Source organism: Saccopteryx bilineata, chromosome 6 (genome assembly GCF_036850765.1).
Source record: "Saccopteryx bilineata isolate mSacBil1 chromosome 6, mSacBil1_pri_phased_curated, whole genome shotgun sequence".
Classification (NCBI taxonomy): Eukaryota; Metazoa; Chordata; class Mammalia; order Chiroptera; family Emballonuridae; genus Saccopteryx; species Saccopteryx bilineata.
The window spans coordinates 183,975,768-183,993,746 of record NC_089495.1 but is presented as its reverse complement, the minus strand read 5'-3'; the positions used below and the strand labels follow the sequence as shown (position 1 = coordinate 183,993,746).

The 17,979-nt window shown below is 38.6% G+C and overlaps 1 protein-coding gene and 2 pseudogenes across 1 annotated transcript in view; 1 reads left to right on the top strand and 2 right to left on the bottom strand.

Annotated features, from left to right (window-relative positions):
* The window catches only part of RNF24 (ring finger protein 24), a 71,579-nt gene that overhangs the window by 26,974 nt on the left and 26,626 nt on the right, over positions 1 to 17,979 (bottom strand). Inside the window, exon 2 of the mRNA XM_066234300.1 lies at positions 11 to 160. Within this exon, the coding sequence (XP_066090397.1) occupies positions 11 to 153 (143 nt within the window). The 5' untranslated portion in view covers positions 154 to 160. The remainder of the gene's footprint in view (positions 1 to 10; positions 161 to 17,979) is intronic.
* The window catches only part of LOC136307679 (large ribosomal subunit protein eL18 pseudogene), a 41,423-nt pseudogene continuing 26,615 nt past the window's right edge, over positions 3,172 to 17,979 (bottom strand).
* Positions 12,695 to 16,570, top strand: LOC136309430 (importin subunit alpha-1 pseudogene; annotated as a pseudogene).

Sequence of the window (17,979 nt, the reverse complement as noted above, 5' to 3'; positions counted from 1 at the left end):
AATTGATTACCTAATCAAGTAGCAACAGAAGAGTAAACTAAGGATGAAGACAAATATAGCAGTGCCAAAAACCACAATATATATGTTGAGAGGCAGATTCTGGAATCCAATATTGGGCATTCTGAAGTTGTAATGTGGGAAATCCGAGCTCATGGATGAACTGTGGGGGGAAAAGAAAATTTAAAAAATTAGGTTATAAAGACTAAGAACCAAGATAGCATCATCTTTGTACATGTACAGTAGCTCCTCCTTATTCCTGGGGGATACATTTCAAGACCTTCAGTGGATTCCTGGAGAGTACCAAACCCTATATAAATTATGTTTTTTTCTTATACATACATACCTATGATAAAGTTTAATTTACAAATTAGGCACAATAAGTGATTAACAACAACTAAAAGAAAATAGAAGAGTTATAAAAATATACTATAATAAAAGGTACACGAACGTGGTCTTTCCCTCTCTCTTAAAAGATTCTATTGTACTAAAGGTACAATGTAGATATGTTGGACAAAGGGATGATTCACATCCAGGGCTGGACACTGAGAAATTTCCTCACACTATTCAGAAAAGCACTCAATTTAAAACTTATGAATTGTTTACTTCTGGAATTTTCCATCAATATTAATGTCAAGGGAAATATATACATATGTGGTTTTCATCCACAATTTCTGGCTTACAGCTCTGGAAACCCTTATCATTTATTTCTTGAGTGTTGAGAATAAAAAAGGTGTCGTTTGTTAATGAGGTGAGTTTGGGGGATATATAGAGGGGGCATAAAAATCCAGGACAGCCTGTTGGTCTTTTTCTGGAGAACTTCTGGGTCAGTGAAGACAATGGAGGTGCTGGGACAGTGATGTGCCTGGAAGGGGCCTGGAAGCTCCATGCACCTTCAAACACACCTTGCCCTAGGCATCTCTTCCATCGGGCTCTTCCTGAGTTATATCATTTTGTAATAAACCAGGGATCTAGTACGTAAAATGTTTCTCTGAATTCTGTGAGACATTCAGGCAAACTAATTGGAACTAAGGAGGGGTAGCGGGAACCACTGAGTTATAGCCAGTTTGTCAGAAGCAAAGGGAACAACTTGGACATGCGATTGGCATTCTGAGTTGGAAGGGGGTCATTGGAGCCTCCAATCTATTGCCAGTTGATCAAAATACAGGTAAGAGAATAGGCTTGAGGTTGGTGTCTGAAGTGTATGTGTGTGTGTGTGTGTGTGTGTGTGTGTATGTAGTCTTGTAGGACTGAACCATTCACTTGTAGAATCAGATGCTGTCTCTGGGTAGATGTCAGAATTTAGTTGAATTCGCGAACATCCTTCTAGTATCCAAGAACTGTTGGTATGGGGGGTCCCCCCCACCCCATGTTGGGACTGGGTCCAATAACCCTTTTCACCTCCTTAGAAATACCCTTCAATCTCTTAGAACTATCTTTCACCAGACAAATTAGATCTGGAAAAATAACTCTCAGTTTAGGAAATGAGTGTTAAACATCCATGCTGAAAGGACTAATAGAGAAATAGGCAACAGAGTCTGTATTTGGCCCATCTATATCTCAATTTTCTCATGTAAGGCTTTAATGTGTGTGTGTGTGTGTGCGTGCATGTGAACATTCTGGTGGGGCCAGTGGGGTGGAATCACATTAAATAAAAGTAGTAAAAAAAAAAAGGAGTAAATGTCGTAAAAGAAGTCTGAAGGAAAAAACCCAGTGCTCCTTTCTCAGGGAGCTCCTCTGCACACACTTCTAAGCTTTGTGTCAAGTGGTCTGCCATCCTGGTTCCCAGACACAGGAACTGAACACCTATCCTGCCCTAAGACAGCCATTAATCCAGACCAGCTGGCAGTGAGCTAGTGGTGTGAGAACTCTGCCCTGCAGAGGTCCTTGCACTGGGTGGCCCCACCAAGGAGCTCTTGGGGATTCTGAACAGAGACACAAACATGCAGAGTATTAGAGGTAGTGCTGTCAGGAGACAGCTGCCTCAGTACTTTTGGTGGCTGACTGCTAAGACTTTCTTGTGAGTTGTGACTTCTTGGCAGCAGCTTACCATCCATTTCCAGAGGGGTGGGAGTTGGCAGAAGATACAATGATGCAGAATACATTTTAGTACTTTTTTTCTCCCTTTCTGTGGTAAATGCAATTGCTCAGCTATGCCTGATATGTTAGCCCAACAGTCTAAGTAGATGGTGTATTATTCCAAGATGTTAATCCTGGACTAGTGATATACTAGTTCTATAGTATTTCCATCATATCCTTTCAGTGTATTAATAATCTTTTAAAATAAAATAATCTTTAAAAAGAGAGCTATTTTTTTTATCATTCTAGTAGTAAGCATTCTTTGCCTTTTAGGTATCACAAATGCAGAAGTCATTTGGTAACTGCTCTTTGTGGGAATGCAGAGGAGAAACACCCAGTGCACGGCTGGATCCTACTCAGCATTTCTGACTTTAATTACATGAAAGCCTTTTCTTCCCTTCAATCACTCATGGTTCCTGAAATTTCTAGTCTCAGTCTAAATTTCAAACCATCTAATCAATTTATTAAACAAACAAACAAATGAAAAGAAACAGAAAGATGAGTATTTTACTGGCAGTGGGATTTCTCATCAAGATACAAAAGGGAAAGGTACACAAGAATTTGGTTCCACAGAGGAACCTGTGATTTAATAATTAAAAAAAAATTACTTATTGATTTTAGGGAGAAAGGCAGGGGAGGGAAGGGAAGAAAAGAGAAAGAAAAAGAGAAAGAGAGAGAGAGAGAGAGCAACACTAATCCATTTCTATATGTGCCCTGACTAGGGATCAAACCCTTAACCTCTGTACGTTGGGACAATGCTCTAACCAACCAAGCTATCCGGCCAGGGCTAATGACTTTTATTATATCCTGCCTTCTACTTGCTTTGGGTTTGGTTTGCTCTGCTTTTTATAGCTTCATTATAGTGAATTTCTAGGTTATTGATTTGAATTCCTTACTCTTTTCTAATACAAACATTAATAGCTATAAATTTGCCTCTTGCCTCTAACCTCTGCTTTAACTATGTCCATTTTCTGGGTAATTATCAATAATCTAATTTTTTAAACAATGATTTAGCCTCCAAAATGTTTTTTAAAAATTTTATTAATTTTAATTTATTTTGTTTACATGGATTCAAGTGTCTCACTCCAAAATCTTTTTAATAACAAGGTAGAATCTGGGGTTAGTTTTTTTTTATCCTCGGCTGGCCTGTGGCCTTTCCGTGTGCTTGAACTTCTAGCTCTTGGGTCATAAGTAGGGTTCACTGCAGCTGTGAGGGGTTCCTGGGGCCTTGCTGAAATGCCTGTACATCTTTAGGCCCTCGCAAGGACAGAAACAGGACAGTGCCACAGCCACTGCAGGGGTCCAGGGCCAGCTGGTCGAGGGTGAGGATCTTGCTCCTGGCCTTGAGGATGCGGCTCCAGGCGCATGGTGGCTCCTAAGTAGTCCACACACCTTTAGCTTGGGCACCTCCTGGACATGCCTGTCACTGGTTACAGTCCCTTACAGTCACAGTGGTTTTGCCCTCCTGGTCAGGAGGTTTCATCTTCCAGATGGTCCGAGAAAAGGTTAGCAGTGGCTGGTTGGTTCAACTCATAAAAAATCTCTTCAGCACCACTTGGTTGAAGGTGGAATTGGTTCATCTGGCCAGAAACCTGTGTAGCTTTACCAACTGCCTTAGGTACATGTCCTGGCTCTTGGGCTCCTCGCAGCGAACCTTTCCATCTATGTTGTGGCAGACGTCACCTCCCATGATGGTGCCTTCACTTGAGCAACAATTTAATAAAAATAACTTATTAAGTATATTTTTAAAGTCAAGTAGCAAATAATTATGACAAAAGTAGCACCTTTGAAAATAATTTACAAAATTTAGGTTTATCACAACTTAAGAGTATATACCTATACCCTGTATATACTTAAAAACCTGCTGAAACTCACATAATATAAAATTAACCGTTTTAAAGTTGAGAAATTCAGAGGAATTTAGTGCCTTCACTATGTTGTGCAACCACCACCTCTATGTAAATCCAAAACATTCAATCACTCTAAATAAAACCCTGTGCCATGAAGCAGTTACTCCTTACATCCCTCTCCAAAGACCCAGCAACCACCAAACTACGTTCTCTTTCTATGGATTTGCCTATTCTGGATATTTCATATGCATGGAATCATACTATATGACTTTGTACCTGGCTTCTTTCACTTAGCATAATGATTCTGAGGTTCATATCCATTCTGTAGTATGTGTCAGTACTTAATTTCTTTCTGAGGTAGAATAATATTCCATTGTATATATATCCCACAATTTGTTTATCCACTCATACCCTGATGGACATTTAGGTTCTTTCCACTGTTTGGCCATTGTGAATAATGCTACTATGAATATTTGTGCTCAATGATTTGCTTTAGTACCTGTATTCAATTCTTTTGGGTATATTCCTGGAAGTGGATTGCTGGGTCACATGATAATTTGATATTTAACTTTTTGAGGAATCACCAAACTCTTACACGGTGACTACATATCATTTTACATTCCTACTAGTGATGTATGAGAATTCAAATTTCTTTGTATCTTCACTAACATTTATTTCTGTGCCTTGTTTATTTATTTATTTCCTTTGATTGAATTTACTGGTTAACAACAAAATTATACAGGTTGCAGGTGCACAATTCTACAACACATCATCTGTATGTTGTATTGTGTGATCACCATCCAAAGTCTGCTTTTTATTTTTTTATTTTTTATTTTTTTTCTTTTTTTTTATTTTTATTTATTCATTTTTAGAGAGGAGAGAGAGAGAAGAGAGAGAGAGAGAGAGAAAGAGAGAGAGAGAGAAGGGGGGAGGAGCTGGAAGCATCAACTCCCATATGTGCCTTGACCAGGCAAGCCCAGGGTTTCGAACCGGTGACCTCAGTATTTCCAGGTCGACGCTTTATCCACTGCGCTACCACAGGTTAGGCTGCTTTTTATTTTTTAAATACCCATCCTCATGAGTGTGAAGTGTTATTTCATTGTGATTTTGATTTGCATTTCCCTGATGATTAATGATGTGGAACATTCTTTCATGTACTCATTTCATGTGCTTTGGAGAAATATGGCTATTTAAGTATTTTGCCCATTTTAAAACTGGATTGTCTTTTTATTAAGTTACAAAAATTCTTTATGTATTCTGGATACTAAACCCTTATTAAATATATAATTTGTAAAAATTTTCTCCCATTTTGTAGTTTGTCTTTTTACTTTCTTGATGTCCTTTGATGCACAAAAATTTTTTAATTTTGGTGATCCAATTATCCTTTCTTTTGTGGCTCATGCTTTTGGTGTCACAGCTAAGAATCCACTGCCAAATCCAAGATCATATAGATTTACCTCTATGTTTTCTTCTAAGAGTTTTAGTTCTTATATTTTAGGTCATTGGTCCACTTTCACTTAACTTTTGTATTAGATATGAGAGGTCCAGCTTTATTCTTTTGCATCCAGTTTCCAGCACCATTTTTTAGACAATTTTGTCCCCACTGAATGGTCTTTACACTCTTGTCAAAAATCAGTTGGTCACAGATCATAGACATGACCACATGGTCACTGGCCTGAGCAAGGGGTCAATGGTTCAGCTGCAGCCCCCTGGGTCAAGGCACATATGAGAAAGCAATCCTGACCTGTGGTGGCACAGTGGATAAAGTGTTAACCTGGAATGCTGAGGTTGCTGGTTCGAAACACTGCACTTGTCTGATCAAGGCACATATGGGAATTGATGATTCCTGCTTCTCCCCCTTTTTCTCTCTCACTCTCTCCTCTCTAAAATGAATAAAAAATAAAAATTGAAAAAAAGAAAGCAATCAATGAACTAAGGTGCTGCAACGAAGAACTGATGTTTCTCATCTCTCTCCTTTCCTTTCTGTCCTTATCTGTCCCTCTCTCTGTCTCGCTCTCTCTCACTAAAAAAAAAAAAAAAAAAAAAAAAAAATCAATTGGTCACAGATGTCTGGGGTTTATTTTTGGACTCTCAAATCTACTCCACTGGTCTATATGTTTATCTTTATGCCTGTACCACAGTTTTGATTACTGTAGCTTTGTAGTAAGTTTAGAAATTGGGAAGAGTTAAATCTTCAAACTCTGTTTTCTTTTATTTCAAAATTGTTTTGGCTGTTTGGGCTCCTTGCAATTCCATAAAAATTTGAGGACTGGCTTTTCCATTTTTGCAAACAAACAAACAAAACGATAGGGATTTTGACAGGGATTGCACTGAATCTGCAGATTGCATTGGGTAGTATCCCATTATTTTGGTTTGTTGTATTTTCATTTTCATTCAGCTCACAATGTTTTCTAACTTTCCATGTAATTTTTCCCTTAATCTATGGACTACTTAGAAGTATAATGTTTAATTTTAAAATATTTATGAATTTCCCAAATTTCCTTTTGGTGATTTTGAATTTAATTTCATCGTTAGGTTTCAATTCTTTCACATTTATTGAGACTTACTTATTTCATTGCCTAGTACAAGGGTTTGCAAACTAGGAATAGCCTGCTTGTTTCTATAAATAAAATTTAGTGGAACACAGACATGTTCACTTGTGAAGGTGTTGTCTATGGCTGCTTTTGAGTTAAAATAGCAGAGATGAATAACTGTGACAGAGACTGTTATAGGGAACAAGTCTAAAACATTTACTAACTGGCTCTTTAAGAAACTTTTTATTACAAACCACTGGCCTTGCATATGGTCTATCTTGGGAAATGTTCCATGTGTGTTTAAGAAGAATGTGTATTACGTAGATTGTTCCATAAATGCCGGTTAGGTCAAGTGGTTGACAGTGTTGTTTAACTCTTATGTATACTTGGTGTTTTTTGGTAGTTGTTCTACCCATTACTAAGAATGACATTGAAGTTTACAACTATGATTGTTGAATTATCTATCTTCACCTTTAATTTTGTCAGTTTTTGCTTCAGGTATTTTGGGGTTTAGCTATTAAGTCGGTGTATGTTTATAATTGTTATATCTTTCTGATTGATTGACTATTTTATTATAAAATACCTTTCTTTGTCTCTAGTAATTCTTTAAAGTCTATTTTGTCTGTCATTGGCATAGCCACTCTAGCTCTTATGCATATTCTTGGCAAAATGTATCATTTTCTATCACTTTATGTCATTGAATCTAGTGTGTCTCTTGTCGGGAGTATATAGATGGACCTTCTGGTTTTTTTTAAAATCTGTTTTTGTATGTGCCCCGGCCAAGGACCGAACCAGCCACCTCTGCATTGCAGGACAATGCTCCAGCCAAGTGAGCCAGCCAGCCAGGGCAGTTTTTTAAAATCTAGTCTGCCAACTGGCTGCCTTTTAACTGGAGTAATCTATCTAATATTATTATTGCTATGCTTGGCTTTATGTGCCATTTTGTTATTTTTCTGCATGTCTCATGTCCTTTTCTGACTTTTTTGGGTACTAACTGGGTATTTTCTAATGTACTATTTTTATTCCTTTTTTGATTTTAAAATATTTTTCTTAACTGGTATTTTATTAAGATAATTCAGATTCACGGGCAGTTGTGAGAAATAATGAAGAGTGCCACTGGTGTCTGCTGAACCGCTGTGGAGGCTGTTCTGCTTGGGTAAGGGGTTAAAGTACTTAAGAGGAATGTCTCTGCCCAAAGAGAAAATGAGTTTAGCTCTGAGAAATGAACTTGTAGTAGACAAAACAAAGAGGCAAAAAGGAAGCCTCTGGCCTGACCAGGCGGTGGCGCAGTGGATAGAGCGTCGGACTGGGATGCAGAAGACCCAGGTTCGAGACCCAGAGGTTGCCAGCTTGAGCGCGGGGTCATATGGTTTGAGCAAAGGTCACCAGCTTGGACCCAAGGTCTCTGGCTAGAGCAAGGGGTTACTAGGTCTGCTGAATGCCCAAGGTCAAGGCACATATGAGAAAGAAATCTATGAACAACTAAGGTGCCACAATGAAAAACTAATGATCGATGCTTCTCATCTCTCTCATTTCCTGTCTGTTCCTACCTATCCCTCGCTCTGACTCTCTGTCTGTGGAAAAAAAAAAGAAGAAGTCTCTGTAGAGCAGAAACAAGAAATTAAATATGCTTTTGAACTGCTTGACACAGATAAAGCAATAGATTATCATGAATTAAAGGTGATGAAAGCCTTGGGATTTAATGTAAAAAATGCTGATATAACAAAAAATTTTTTATTAAATTTTATTTTTTAATTACAGTTTACATTCAATATTATTTTGTATTAGTTTCAGGTGTACAGCTTAGTGGTCAGACAACCACATACTTTACAAAGTGCTCCCTCAATATTTCCAGTACCCACCTGGCACCATAGATAGTTATTACAATTTTATTGACTATATTTCCTTTGCTATACGTACTTTACATCCCTGTGACTATTTTTGTACTAAAAAATTCTTAAAAGATTCTGACAGAGGAGCCATGAGGAAAATCATCTTTGAAGATTTAAAAAAAAATTTTTATTGGGGGGGGAAGGGTGAGAGAGGGTGACAGCATCAACTTATAGTTGCTTTCACTTTAGTTGTACACTGAACTTCTTGTACATTGGAAGTTAACCAACAGTGTACTATATTTATAGCTTACTTCAGAAGAAATGGGTCCTTTTATCCAGGCACATGATACATCTTTTCATTTATTCTAGTTTTATTTTATGCCTCTTGGTAGATTTGTATAGCTTTATTTATATAGATTTTATACTTTTCTTTAGTTTGTTCCCCAGTTATTATATATTTTTGTTTCTATTATGAATAGGATCTTTTTTTCACATACATTTTCTAAGCTAGTTATACCCAGCATAGAGAAAAGCTACTGCTGTTTGTATACAGATGGTATACAATTTATGATGGTTCCACTTTACACTGGGGCAAAAGTGGTAGGCATTCAGTAGAGACTACCTTGAATCTTGATCTTTCCCAGGCTACTGATATTTAGCATAATGCTCTTTCGTGATGCTGGGCAGCAGCAAGCTGCAGCTTCCAGTCAGCCTTGATCACCAGGGTAAATAGCCAATACTCTACAGTGTGCTGTGCTGCCTGCATTACTTGTATGTTTTTATATCCCATCTTGTCCACAAAATGCCCATCTCTGTCTCTTGCTTCTGGTAAGACGAAGGCAATTACTCTTGACATGAAACTCGAGTAATTGCCTAACTGAAGGCTCACATAGTGTTCTGAGCAGGTTTGAGGTAGGGTGGGCTTCGCTATGATGCTTGGCAAGGTAGGTGTATTAAATGCATTTTCAATTTATGATATTTTCAACTTATAGTGGATATTGGGATGTAACTCCATTGTAAGTCAAAAGGCATCTGTATTTATTTTGGAGCCTAACCTGGAAAAAAAATTTTAGGGCAGATACAACCAAGTGCATGCATACAAATAAATCTTAATAAAGTACCCACAGAACACTCAGCTCTGAACAGTGGGCACTCCGAGAAAAACGAGCTGCAAAATAAACACTAAGGCAACTGAGCATAGTGACTTTCTTTTTTTCTTTTTTTTGTATTTTTCTGAAGCTGGAAACGGGGAGGCAGTCAGACAGACTCCCGCATGCACCCGACCGGGATCCACCCGGCACACCCACCAGGGGAGGTTGCTCTGCCCATCTGGGGCATCGCTCTGTTGCAACCAGAGCCATTCTAGTGCCTGAGGCGGAGGCCAAGGAGCCATCCTCAGCACCCGGGCCAACTTTGCTCCAATGGAGCCTCGGCTGCGGGAGGGAAGAGAGAGACAGAGAGGAAGGAGAGGGGGAAGGGTGGAGAAGCAGATGGGCGCTTCTCCTGTGTGCCCTGACCGGGAATTGAACCCGGACTCCTGTTCGCCAGGCCGACGCTCTACCACTGAGCCGACCGGCCAGGGCCAAACACAGTGACTTTCTTTTTTTTTTTTTTACATAGGCAGAGATAGACAGGGACAGACAGACAGGAACAGAGAGAGAGAAGAGAAGCATCTATCATTAGTTTTTCGTTGCGCATTGCGACTTCTTAGTTGTTCATTGATTGTTTTCTCATATGTGCCTTGACTGCGGGCCTTCAGCAGACCGAGTAACCCCTTGCTGGAGCCAGCGACCTTGGGTCCAAGCTGGTGAGCTTTTTGCTCAAGCCAGATGGGCCCACGCTCAAGCTGGCGACCTCGGGGTCTCGAACCTGGGTCCTTCCGCATCCCAGTCCGACGCTCTATCCACTGCGCCACCACCTGGTCAGGCCACAGTGACTTTCTATATGTGTTTTTTACTTATACATTACCTAAAATATAAAAATACGTATCACTAAATATAACTTTTATTTTGGACTAGCTGATCTCTAGCTCATCTTTCTGACAACAAAATAGCAAAATGGCAAGTTGTCTCTAAAGACCCTGCCCAAACAGGACAGTGCTGTCTGTGCTTTAGAAGATGTAATCTTTTTTTTCCTAACACTATCAAAGGTGATTTCAGGAACTAATTATAAATACAAGAAAACCAGGATATATCCCTCTTTTATTCAGCTATATAGGAGCCAGTTTGCAGAAGAGATCTTTCTCTCAAACCTGTGACTGAAGTTCAGGTGAGAAGACACAGTGAGGCCTCCCTGGACTAGCCAGTAGCTGGCCTCACTGCAGTAACGTGAGTCTGAGAGACTCAGACGGCAGGTTCTGTGTAGCTATTAACAATCAGGAATAGGTGTGAAGCCTCCACAGCTCAGTCCACAACTGACCACTCTGAACCATGTCACTGATAAAACTGCAAACATGTTATTAGTTAGATTTGATAGATGTCACTCCTAAAGAATATAGAAATTTGCTTGTATATGCCTAAACTATCCCTGAGAGAATATCCAAGAAATTGATAATCTGAGCTGCTTTTGGTGGGAGGACAAGAACCCTAGGGAGGATGGAAGTCATATCTATATCTATAAATACATGTATATCCTTTTGTATCTTTTGCATTTTTGAATTTAAATTTACAGTCATATAGTTGAACAATATTTGCCTATATCTGTACATAAAAACTAGTAGAGACAATGGCATTGAATGATTTAAAAGGAGACAGTGTTAGTACATATCTGTTTGTATGGAAGCATAGATTGTCTAAATAGAATTAGGCATACATTTCCTGCCAGTGAATGTCAAAACTGAGACATTATACATAGGTCCACCAGAAAGCCCTATATCAGGGAAGAATACCTCAAGTTTAGCAGAGAAACATGTCTTAAAAACACAGTTCTTTATTCTAACTAAATTTAACAAATTTACCTAATGATTTTAATTGTTTTCCCCACATGACTTACCTAAGTGCAAAAATTTTACTTATGCTTAATCAAGGTTCAAGCTCACCTGAAAATTCTATTTCTCCTAACAAATCTATAAATTGGCAGTCTTGTGAGCTTTGGTTAGCAAGATTTTCTTAGGACCTGGTTACCCCTGAGTTAAGGTAAGGTTGCATTTCTGTACTTGTAGAGGCCCAGACCCTGGAATGCAGCAGGTTGGGTACAAGTCCTGCACTGAGAAGCTTTGTGCCTGAATACCTAAGCTGCCATTTCTGGATAATTCCACAGTCTCATTTCCTGCCAAGTACTCCTCTCTCTACCACTTATATTTCAGAAGTTTCCTCTGCATTCCCAGTCTTTTATAACCTTCTCTGGTACTTGGCTGTTTGAAATTCTTCTAAGATACAGGGTTCAAAATCTTTTATCTTCAAAAGGCCGACAGCTAGGCAAGATAAATTGTTTAGTATTTCATAAATATTTCCCTAAATGCACCTTCTTTCTATAATCTAAGTTACAAAGTTTGAGGTCATTCTTATCTTCTACTCTTCAGAGGACAGTTTTTCCTTTTCAGTTGTAGGGGACTGATAAGCAGGTATGTCTTTAAGTGCCAAATCTGGAAAATAAGTGCTTTACAAATTCTCAACCTGTAGGCAAAGGTCTAATTTTCTCTACAATAATGTCAGTTTTTCCTTTACTGAGGCATCCTCCTATTTGTAACAACCTCCCTTCCGTCTAGGGGGGAGTTGCAGGAGCAGAAGAAAACTGGATCTATAGGATTTGTTATAACTCATTTGTCTAGTTCATCTGTGCTTTAATCCGGAAATCTACGTCTAGCCTCAATTTTACTGACCACCCCATTATTTTGATGCCATTTTTTCCTTAAGGGATGTTGTACATTTCTTTATACTTTTATTTTATTTAAAAAAAATTTTCCATTTCTTTGAGAAAGGAGGGAGTGGAGTGAAAGAATGAAGGTGAAGGGAGCGAAGCATCAGTTCACTGTTCCCTTTAGTTGTTCCATTTGCTTATGTACTCATTGATTGCTTCTCATACATGCCCTGACTAGATCACACCCGCAACCTTGGTGTGCCAAAATGATGCTTTATCCATTGAGCCACCCAGCCAGGACTTCTTTATACAGTACTTTTTATAATAGTGATTCAAGGTTTTGGTTTTTAAAAAAAATTCTAACCAGTGCCTTTTAATACTATTTGTATCTTTTATCCTTTTCAGCCCTATTATTGACAATTCCATTTTCTGCAGTTTGGGTTTTGTATTTCTGTTTCCTCTATTCTCATTGTTTTCTCTGGATTTATGCATACAGAGCTTTTCTCTTTATTGGTATTACCAAAGTTCCCAAATCAAGTCTGAAATGCTATCTTTGCTATCAAAATTGAAGTGCGTCTTCTAAAGCATCCTGCACACCTGTTTGATGCTGGAGCAGATTCTTCCCACTTAGTTCATCTCCTGCATCAAGATGATCCAAAAGTATTAGCAGAGAGCTGCTGGGCCATTTTCCTACCTTATGGATGGTCCAAATGAACAGATAGAAATGGTTGTGAAAACAGGAGTCATCCCCAACTTCTGAAGCTCCTAGAAGCTACTGAATTACTAATTGTGAGTCCTGTGCTATGAGCCACAGGTAATATTGTCACTGGGACAGATGAACAGACTCAGGTTGTAATAGATGCGAAAGCGCTTGCCATATTTTCCCAGCCTACTAATGAACTCCAAAACTAATGTTCAGAAGGAAGCTACAGGGACAATGTCAAACATCAGAGATATAGGACCAGATACAGTAGTTGTGAATCAAGAATTAGTCCCATTCCTAATTGCTGCTCTCTAAGGCAGACTTTATGACACAAGAGCTGTATGGGCTGTGACCAAGTCTATCAGTGGTGAAACAGATGCACAGATTGTATACCTCGTTTATGTGGCATAACAGAACCACTGAGGAACCTCTTAACTGCAAAAGACACCAAAATTATTCTGGTTATTCTGAATGCCACTTCAAATATCTTTCAGGCTGCTGAGAAACTAGATAAAACTGAGAAACTTAGTGTAAAGACTAAAGAATGTGGAGGTTTAAACAAAATTGAAGCCACTGGGGAACAATTTTTTTTCATTTTCTGTTGCATGAGGTTTTAGAACTGTTTCTATATATATCTGCATTGCTGATTCCAAATCTGAAGTCTGTTTTTTGGTGCATGCTTTAGTTTATATGCAATTTTAATTTCTTTTTGTTACAGTTATTGGCATGCACTGGTTTTTAAATTGGAGTTAAAGGGCAACGACTCTTGGATTGAACATAACCACAAGGCAATTAATGTTTTACAAACATCACTTTTACATAATTGTAGTTGTTTTTAAATGTAAAAAATTATTATCTGATAAAAACACCCTCTTATTTTGTTTTAAGATTGAATCATGGCTTCTTCGAGTAGGCGTAAATGTGAGAATAGTCCTGACACCTTCTGTTATATATGTGGCTGTTACACATTTCAACGTCAAAGGCGCAATATTTCATCATTTGTGACCTGTGTATATATTGCCTATTTTCAAGTTCCTCTTGGGAATCAACACAAGAATTGGGATCCTCATATTGTGTGTCATAATTGAGAGGAAATGCTTCGTGACTGGACAAAAGAAAAATGCAAAGGAATGCCTTTTGGTATTACCACGGTTTGGTGTGAACCTAAGGACCACAGCAGTGACTGTTATTTCTGTCTGATCCATACAAAAGGCACTGGCGAGAAAAAACGGCATATGATTGCATATTCTAATATTCCTTCAGCAATACGACCTATCCCACACTCTGAGACCCTCCCAGTTCCAGTTTTCAATGGTTTTATTTCTTCTAAGGATGAAGAAAGTGAACATTGATCAAATATATTTTGATAAAATGCATGAAGAAATGGTTGTAGAATCTGAAGGGTCTTCTTTTGATGCCAAGCAGTCATTAACCCCTCAGCAGTTCAGCCAACCCAAATTGAATGACTTAGTAAGAGATTTGGGCCTATCAAAGAAAGCAACTGAGTTATTAGCCTCCAGGCTTCAAGAAAAGAATGTACTTCACTGGTCAGCTAAAGTATCCCATTTCAGGAAGTGTGAACAAATTTTTGTGGACTTTTTCCCCAAAGACAAACACCTTGTTTACTGTCATGATATCAGTAGTCTTCTCAGCCAGCTAGGTGTTACCACTTACAGTCCAACAGAATGACGGCTATTTCTTTTTCTTTCTTTTTTTTTTTACAGAGACAGAGAGAGAGTCAGAAAGAGGGATAGATTGAGACAGACAACAACAGAGAGAGATGAGAAGCATCAATCATCAGTTTTTCCTTGCGACACCTTAGTTGTTCATTGATTGCTTTCTCATATGTGCCTTGACCGCGGGTCTTCAGCAGACCAAGTAACCCCTTGCTCAAGCCAGCGACCTTGGGTCCAAGCTGGTGAGCTTTTTGCTCAAGCCAGATGAGCCCGCGCTCAAGCTAGCGACCTCGGGGTCTCGAACCTGGGTCCTCTGCATCCCAGTCCAATGCTCTATCCACTGCGCCACCGCCTGGTCAGGCTATTTCTTTTTTTTAAAATTTCTTGACAGCTCTAAACGGAGTCTGAAATGTGTTCTCCTACACAACGGTAATGTTTATGCAGCAGTTCCAATTGGTTATTCAACTCATCTGCGAGATTATAATGACATAAAAATTGTCCTCGACTTACTGAAGTATGAGGAACATAACTGAATCATTTGTGTGGATCTTAAAATGGTAAATTTCCTGCTAGGACAACAGGGAGGTTTCACGAAGTATCCTTGCTTTCTGTGTTTGTGGGACGGCCAAGCTCAGGAGAAACACTGGATACAGGAGTGGCCAAAATGTGAAGCTCTGGAAGTAGGGATGCAAAATATTGTGAATGAACCTGTAGTTAATCGAGACAGTATCATTTTCCCCCACTTCACATCAAACTTGGCTTAATGAAGCAGTTTGTTCAGGCTTTGAATACAGAAAATGAATGCTTTCAACATATTATTTCTGCTTTTCCTGCCTTGTCTTTCGAGAAGATAAAAGCAGGTGTATTCGATGGACCTCAAATTCAAACCCTCATATGTGATGAAGAATTTGCTAGGAAGATGAATAAGGAGGAGAAAGCAGCATGGCAGTCTTTTGTGGCAGTTACAAAGAACTTCCTTGGCAACAAAAAAGCAGAAAATTATGAACTTCTGGTTCAAAGGATGCTGTTGCCTTTCCACAACATTGGATGTAACATGAGCGTTAAGATTCACTTCCTGACCTGGCCAGGTGATGGTGCATTGGATAGAGCATCGGACTGGGATGCTGAGGGCCCAGGTTCGAGACCCCGAGGTTGCCGGCTTGAGCATGGGCTCATCTGGTATGAGCAAAGCTCACCAACTTGGACCTAAGGTCGCTGGCTCGAGCAAGGGGTTACTTGGTCTGCTGTGGCCCCATGGTGAGAGCACATATGAGAAAGCAATCAATGAACAGCTAAAGTGCCACAATGAAAAATTGATGGTTGATGCTTCTCATCTCTCTCCATTTCTGTCTGTCTGTCCCTATCTATCCCTCTCTCTGACTCTGTCTCTAAAAAAATAATAATAAATAAAATAAAATTGCTAAAAAAAAAAAAAAGGATTCACTTCCTGAACAGTCACCTTGATAAGTTTCCCAAAAATCTTGGAGCTGTTAGTAATGAGTGGATTACTGCTAGAGCATCAAACAAGATTGTCCTCAACAAGTACACAAACGCAAGAGCTACAAATGCAAATTTTTGCCTGAATAAAATTTAAATAAGTTTTGCGCAAATATTATGATTAAAATAAGTGTTTTAATATGTTCTATTTCGATATTGTAGACAAATTCTGATGCAATCATATCTTTTAGTGTATTAGTGTATTTACTGCATTATATAAATTATTATATTTTCACAAAGATGATGTCCAAGAAGACATTCTACTTCATTATGTTAAACTAAATGTTGAAAATTTTACAGTAAGATGAAAACCTAAAATCTTTAATTGCAAAAAACCTGTAGCTTACAGAGAAAAATTAACGTCAGATTTGAGATCAGCACACTCGAATTAGGTAAGAACAAGTGTTTTTGTGGATGCAACAAAAATTTTGTTCCCCAGTGAGCTCTACAAAACCATAAAAATGAGTCTGTGTACAAAGCTTCATTAAAACTTGATTGAGAAGTATTTCTCTGTAGAGGAAGAAGATCAAAATTGCCAGCAACTACCTCCGATTACTGTCTGTTTCAAGTTCAGGATGGCACTCCTGGGACCTATAAATTTTAGACTGTGCAGCTGAGGCATAAAAAGTTGTTTGCTGTGTACTATGTTTGGTATAACTTTATCTTACTTTTTCTCTACTAAGAACTCTTTTTAAATGTAGCTTGTTATGGTAGCTCTTTTTACAATTAAACTATACTTGGACAGGTCCAAACTGTACATACTGTTATGAAGCTTCTCCTCTCAATGGATTTCTTATTTTTTATGTGGAATTTCATATTTTGCAGTGTCCTGTAAATTAAGATTAAATTTTACCATTTTCATTAAAAAAAAAGTTGTAAGGAAGGAAAGGACGCTCAGGAGAGCCAGCCTTTCTTCAAACAATTCTTTAGGATATTAATCAAAATAAACATTTTGCATAGTACTTTAGAGTTAATGACTGACATTCAGATACATAAATTTCATTTAATCCTTACAGTCCCCATGGATTGATTGGGTATTATATTCTTCTATATTCAGATAAAGAAACTGAGACTCAGAAAAATCAAGTCGGCTCCCAAACTGAAACCACTAGTTCATGGTAGAACAGGGACTGAAACTCCTGACTGAATCCAAATCTCTTACTTGTCCCATGAGAGCCTTCTGCCTTCCAGGGACCTTGCTAAGCTGCATCAGACTGGCAGTATTTGAGTAACACACAAGTGAAACAATTTCTGTCACTGGTTCTGCGGGCAGTGAGTAGAATACTTACTGATGCATTTTGGGCAATCTTTTTTGCCTTAGAGAGCCTCAAGAAAGGCCAATACCATAATTCCCAAATAATCTGGAACAGTGTATATATATTTACTTAAAGTTTTAATTTTGAGCCAGACCAGTGGTGGAGCAGTGGACTGAGCATTGATCTGGGATACTGAGGACCCAGATTTGAAACCCTGAGGTTGCCGGCTTGAGCATGGGCTCATCCAGCTTGAGCATGGGATCATAGACATGACCCCATGGTCACTGGCTTGAGCCCAAAGGTTGCTGGCTTGAGCAAGGGGTCACTGGCTTGTCTGGAGCCCCTGAGTCAAGGCACGTATGAGAAGCAATCAATAAACAACTAAAGTGATGCAACCACAAGTTGATGTTTCTCATTTTTCCCCCTTCCTATCTGTCTCTCTCTTATTAAAAAAAAAAAAAAAGTTTTAATCTTGAAGTAATTTTAGACTTACAGAAAAGTTACATGAATTCCCTTATACCTTTCACCTAGCTTTCCTTAATGTTAAAATCTTACACAACCACAGTACAATAACAGGAAATCAACACTGGCATAATACTATAATACTATTAACTAAACTGTAGACTTTATTAAAATTTTACCAGTTTTTCTGCTAATGTTCTTTTTCTTTTCTAGGATCCAATCCAAGATTCACATCATATTTATTGATAGTTATGACTTTTTAGTCTTCTCTAATCTGTGACACAGAACTGTGTCT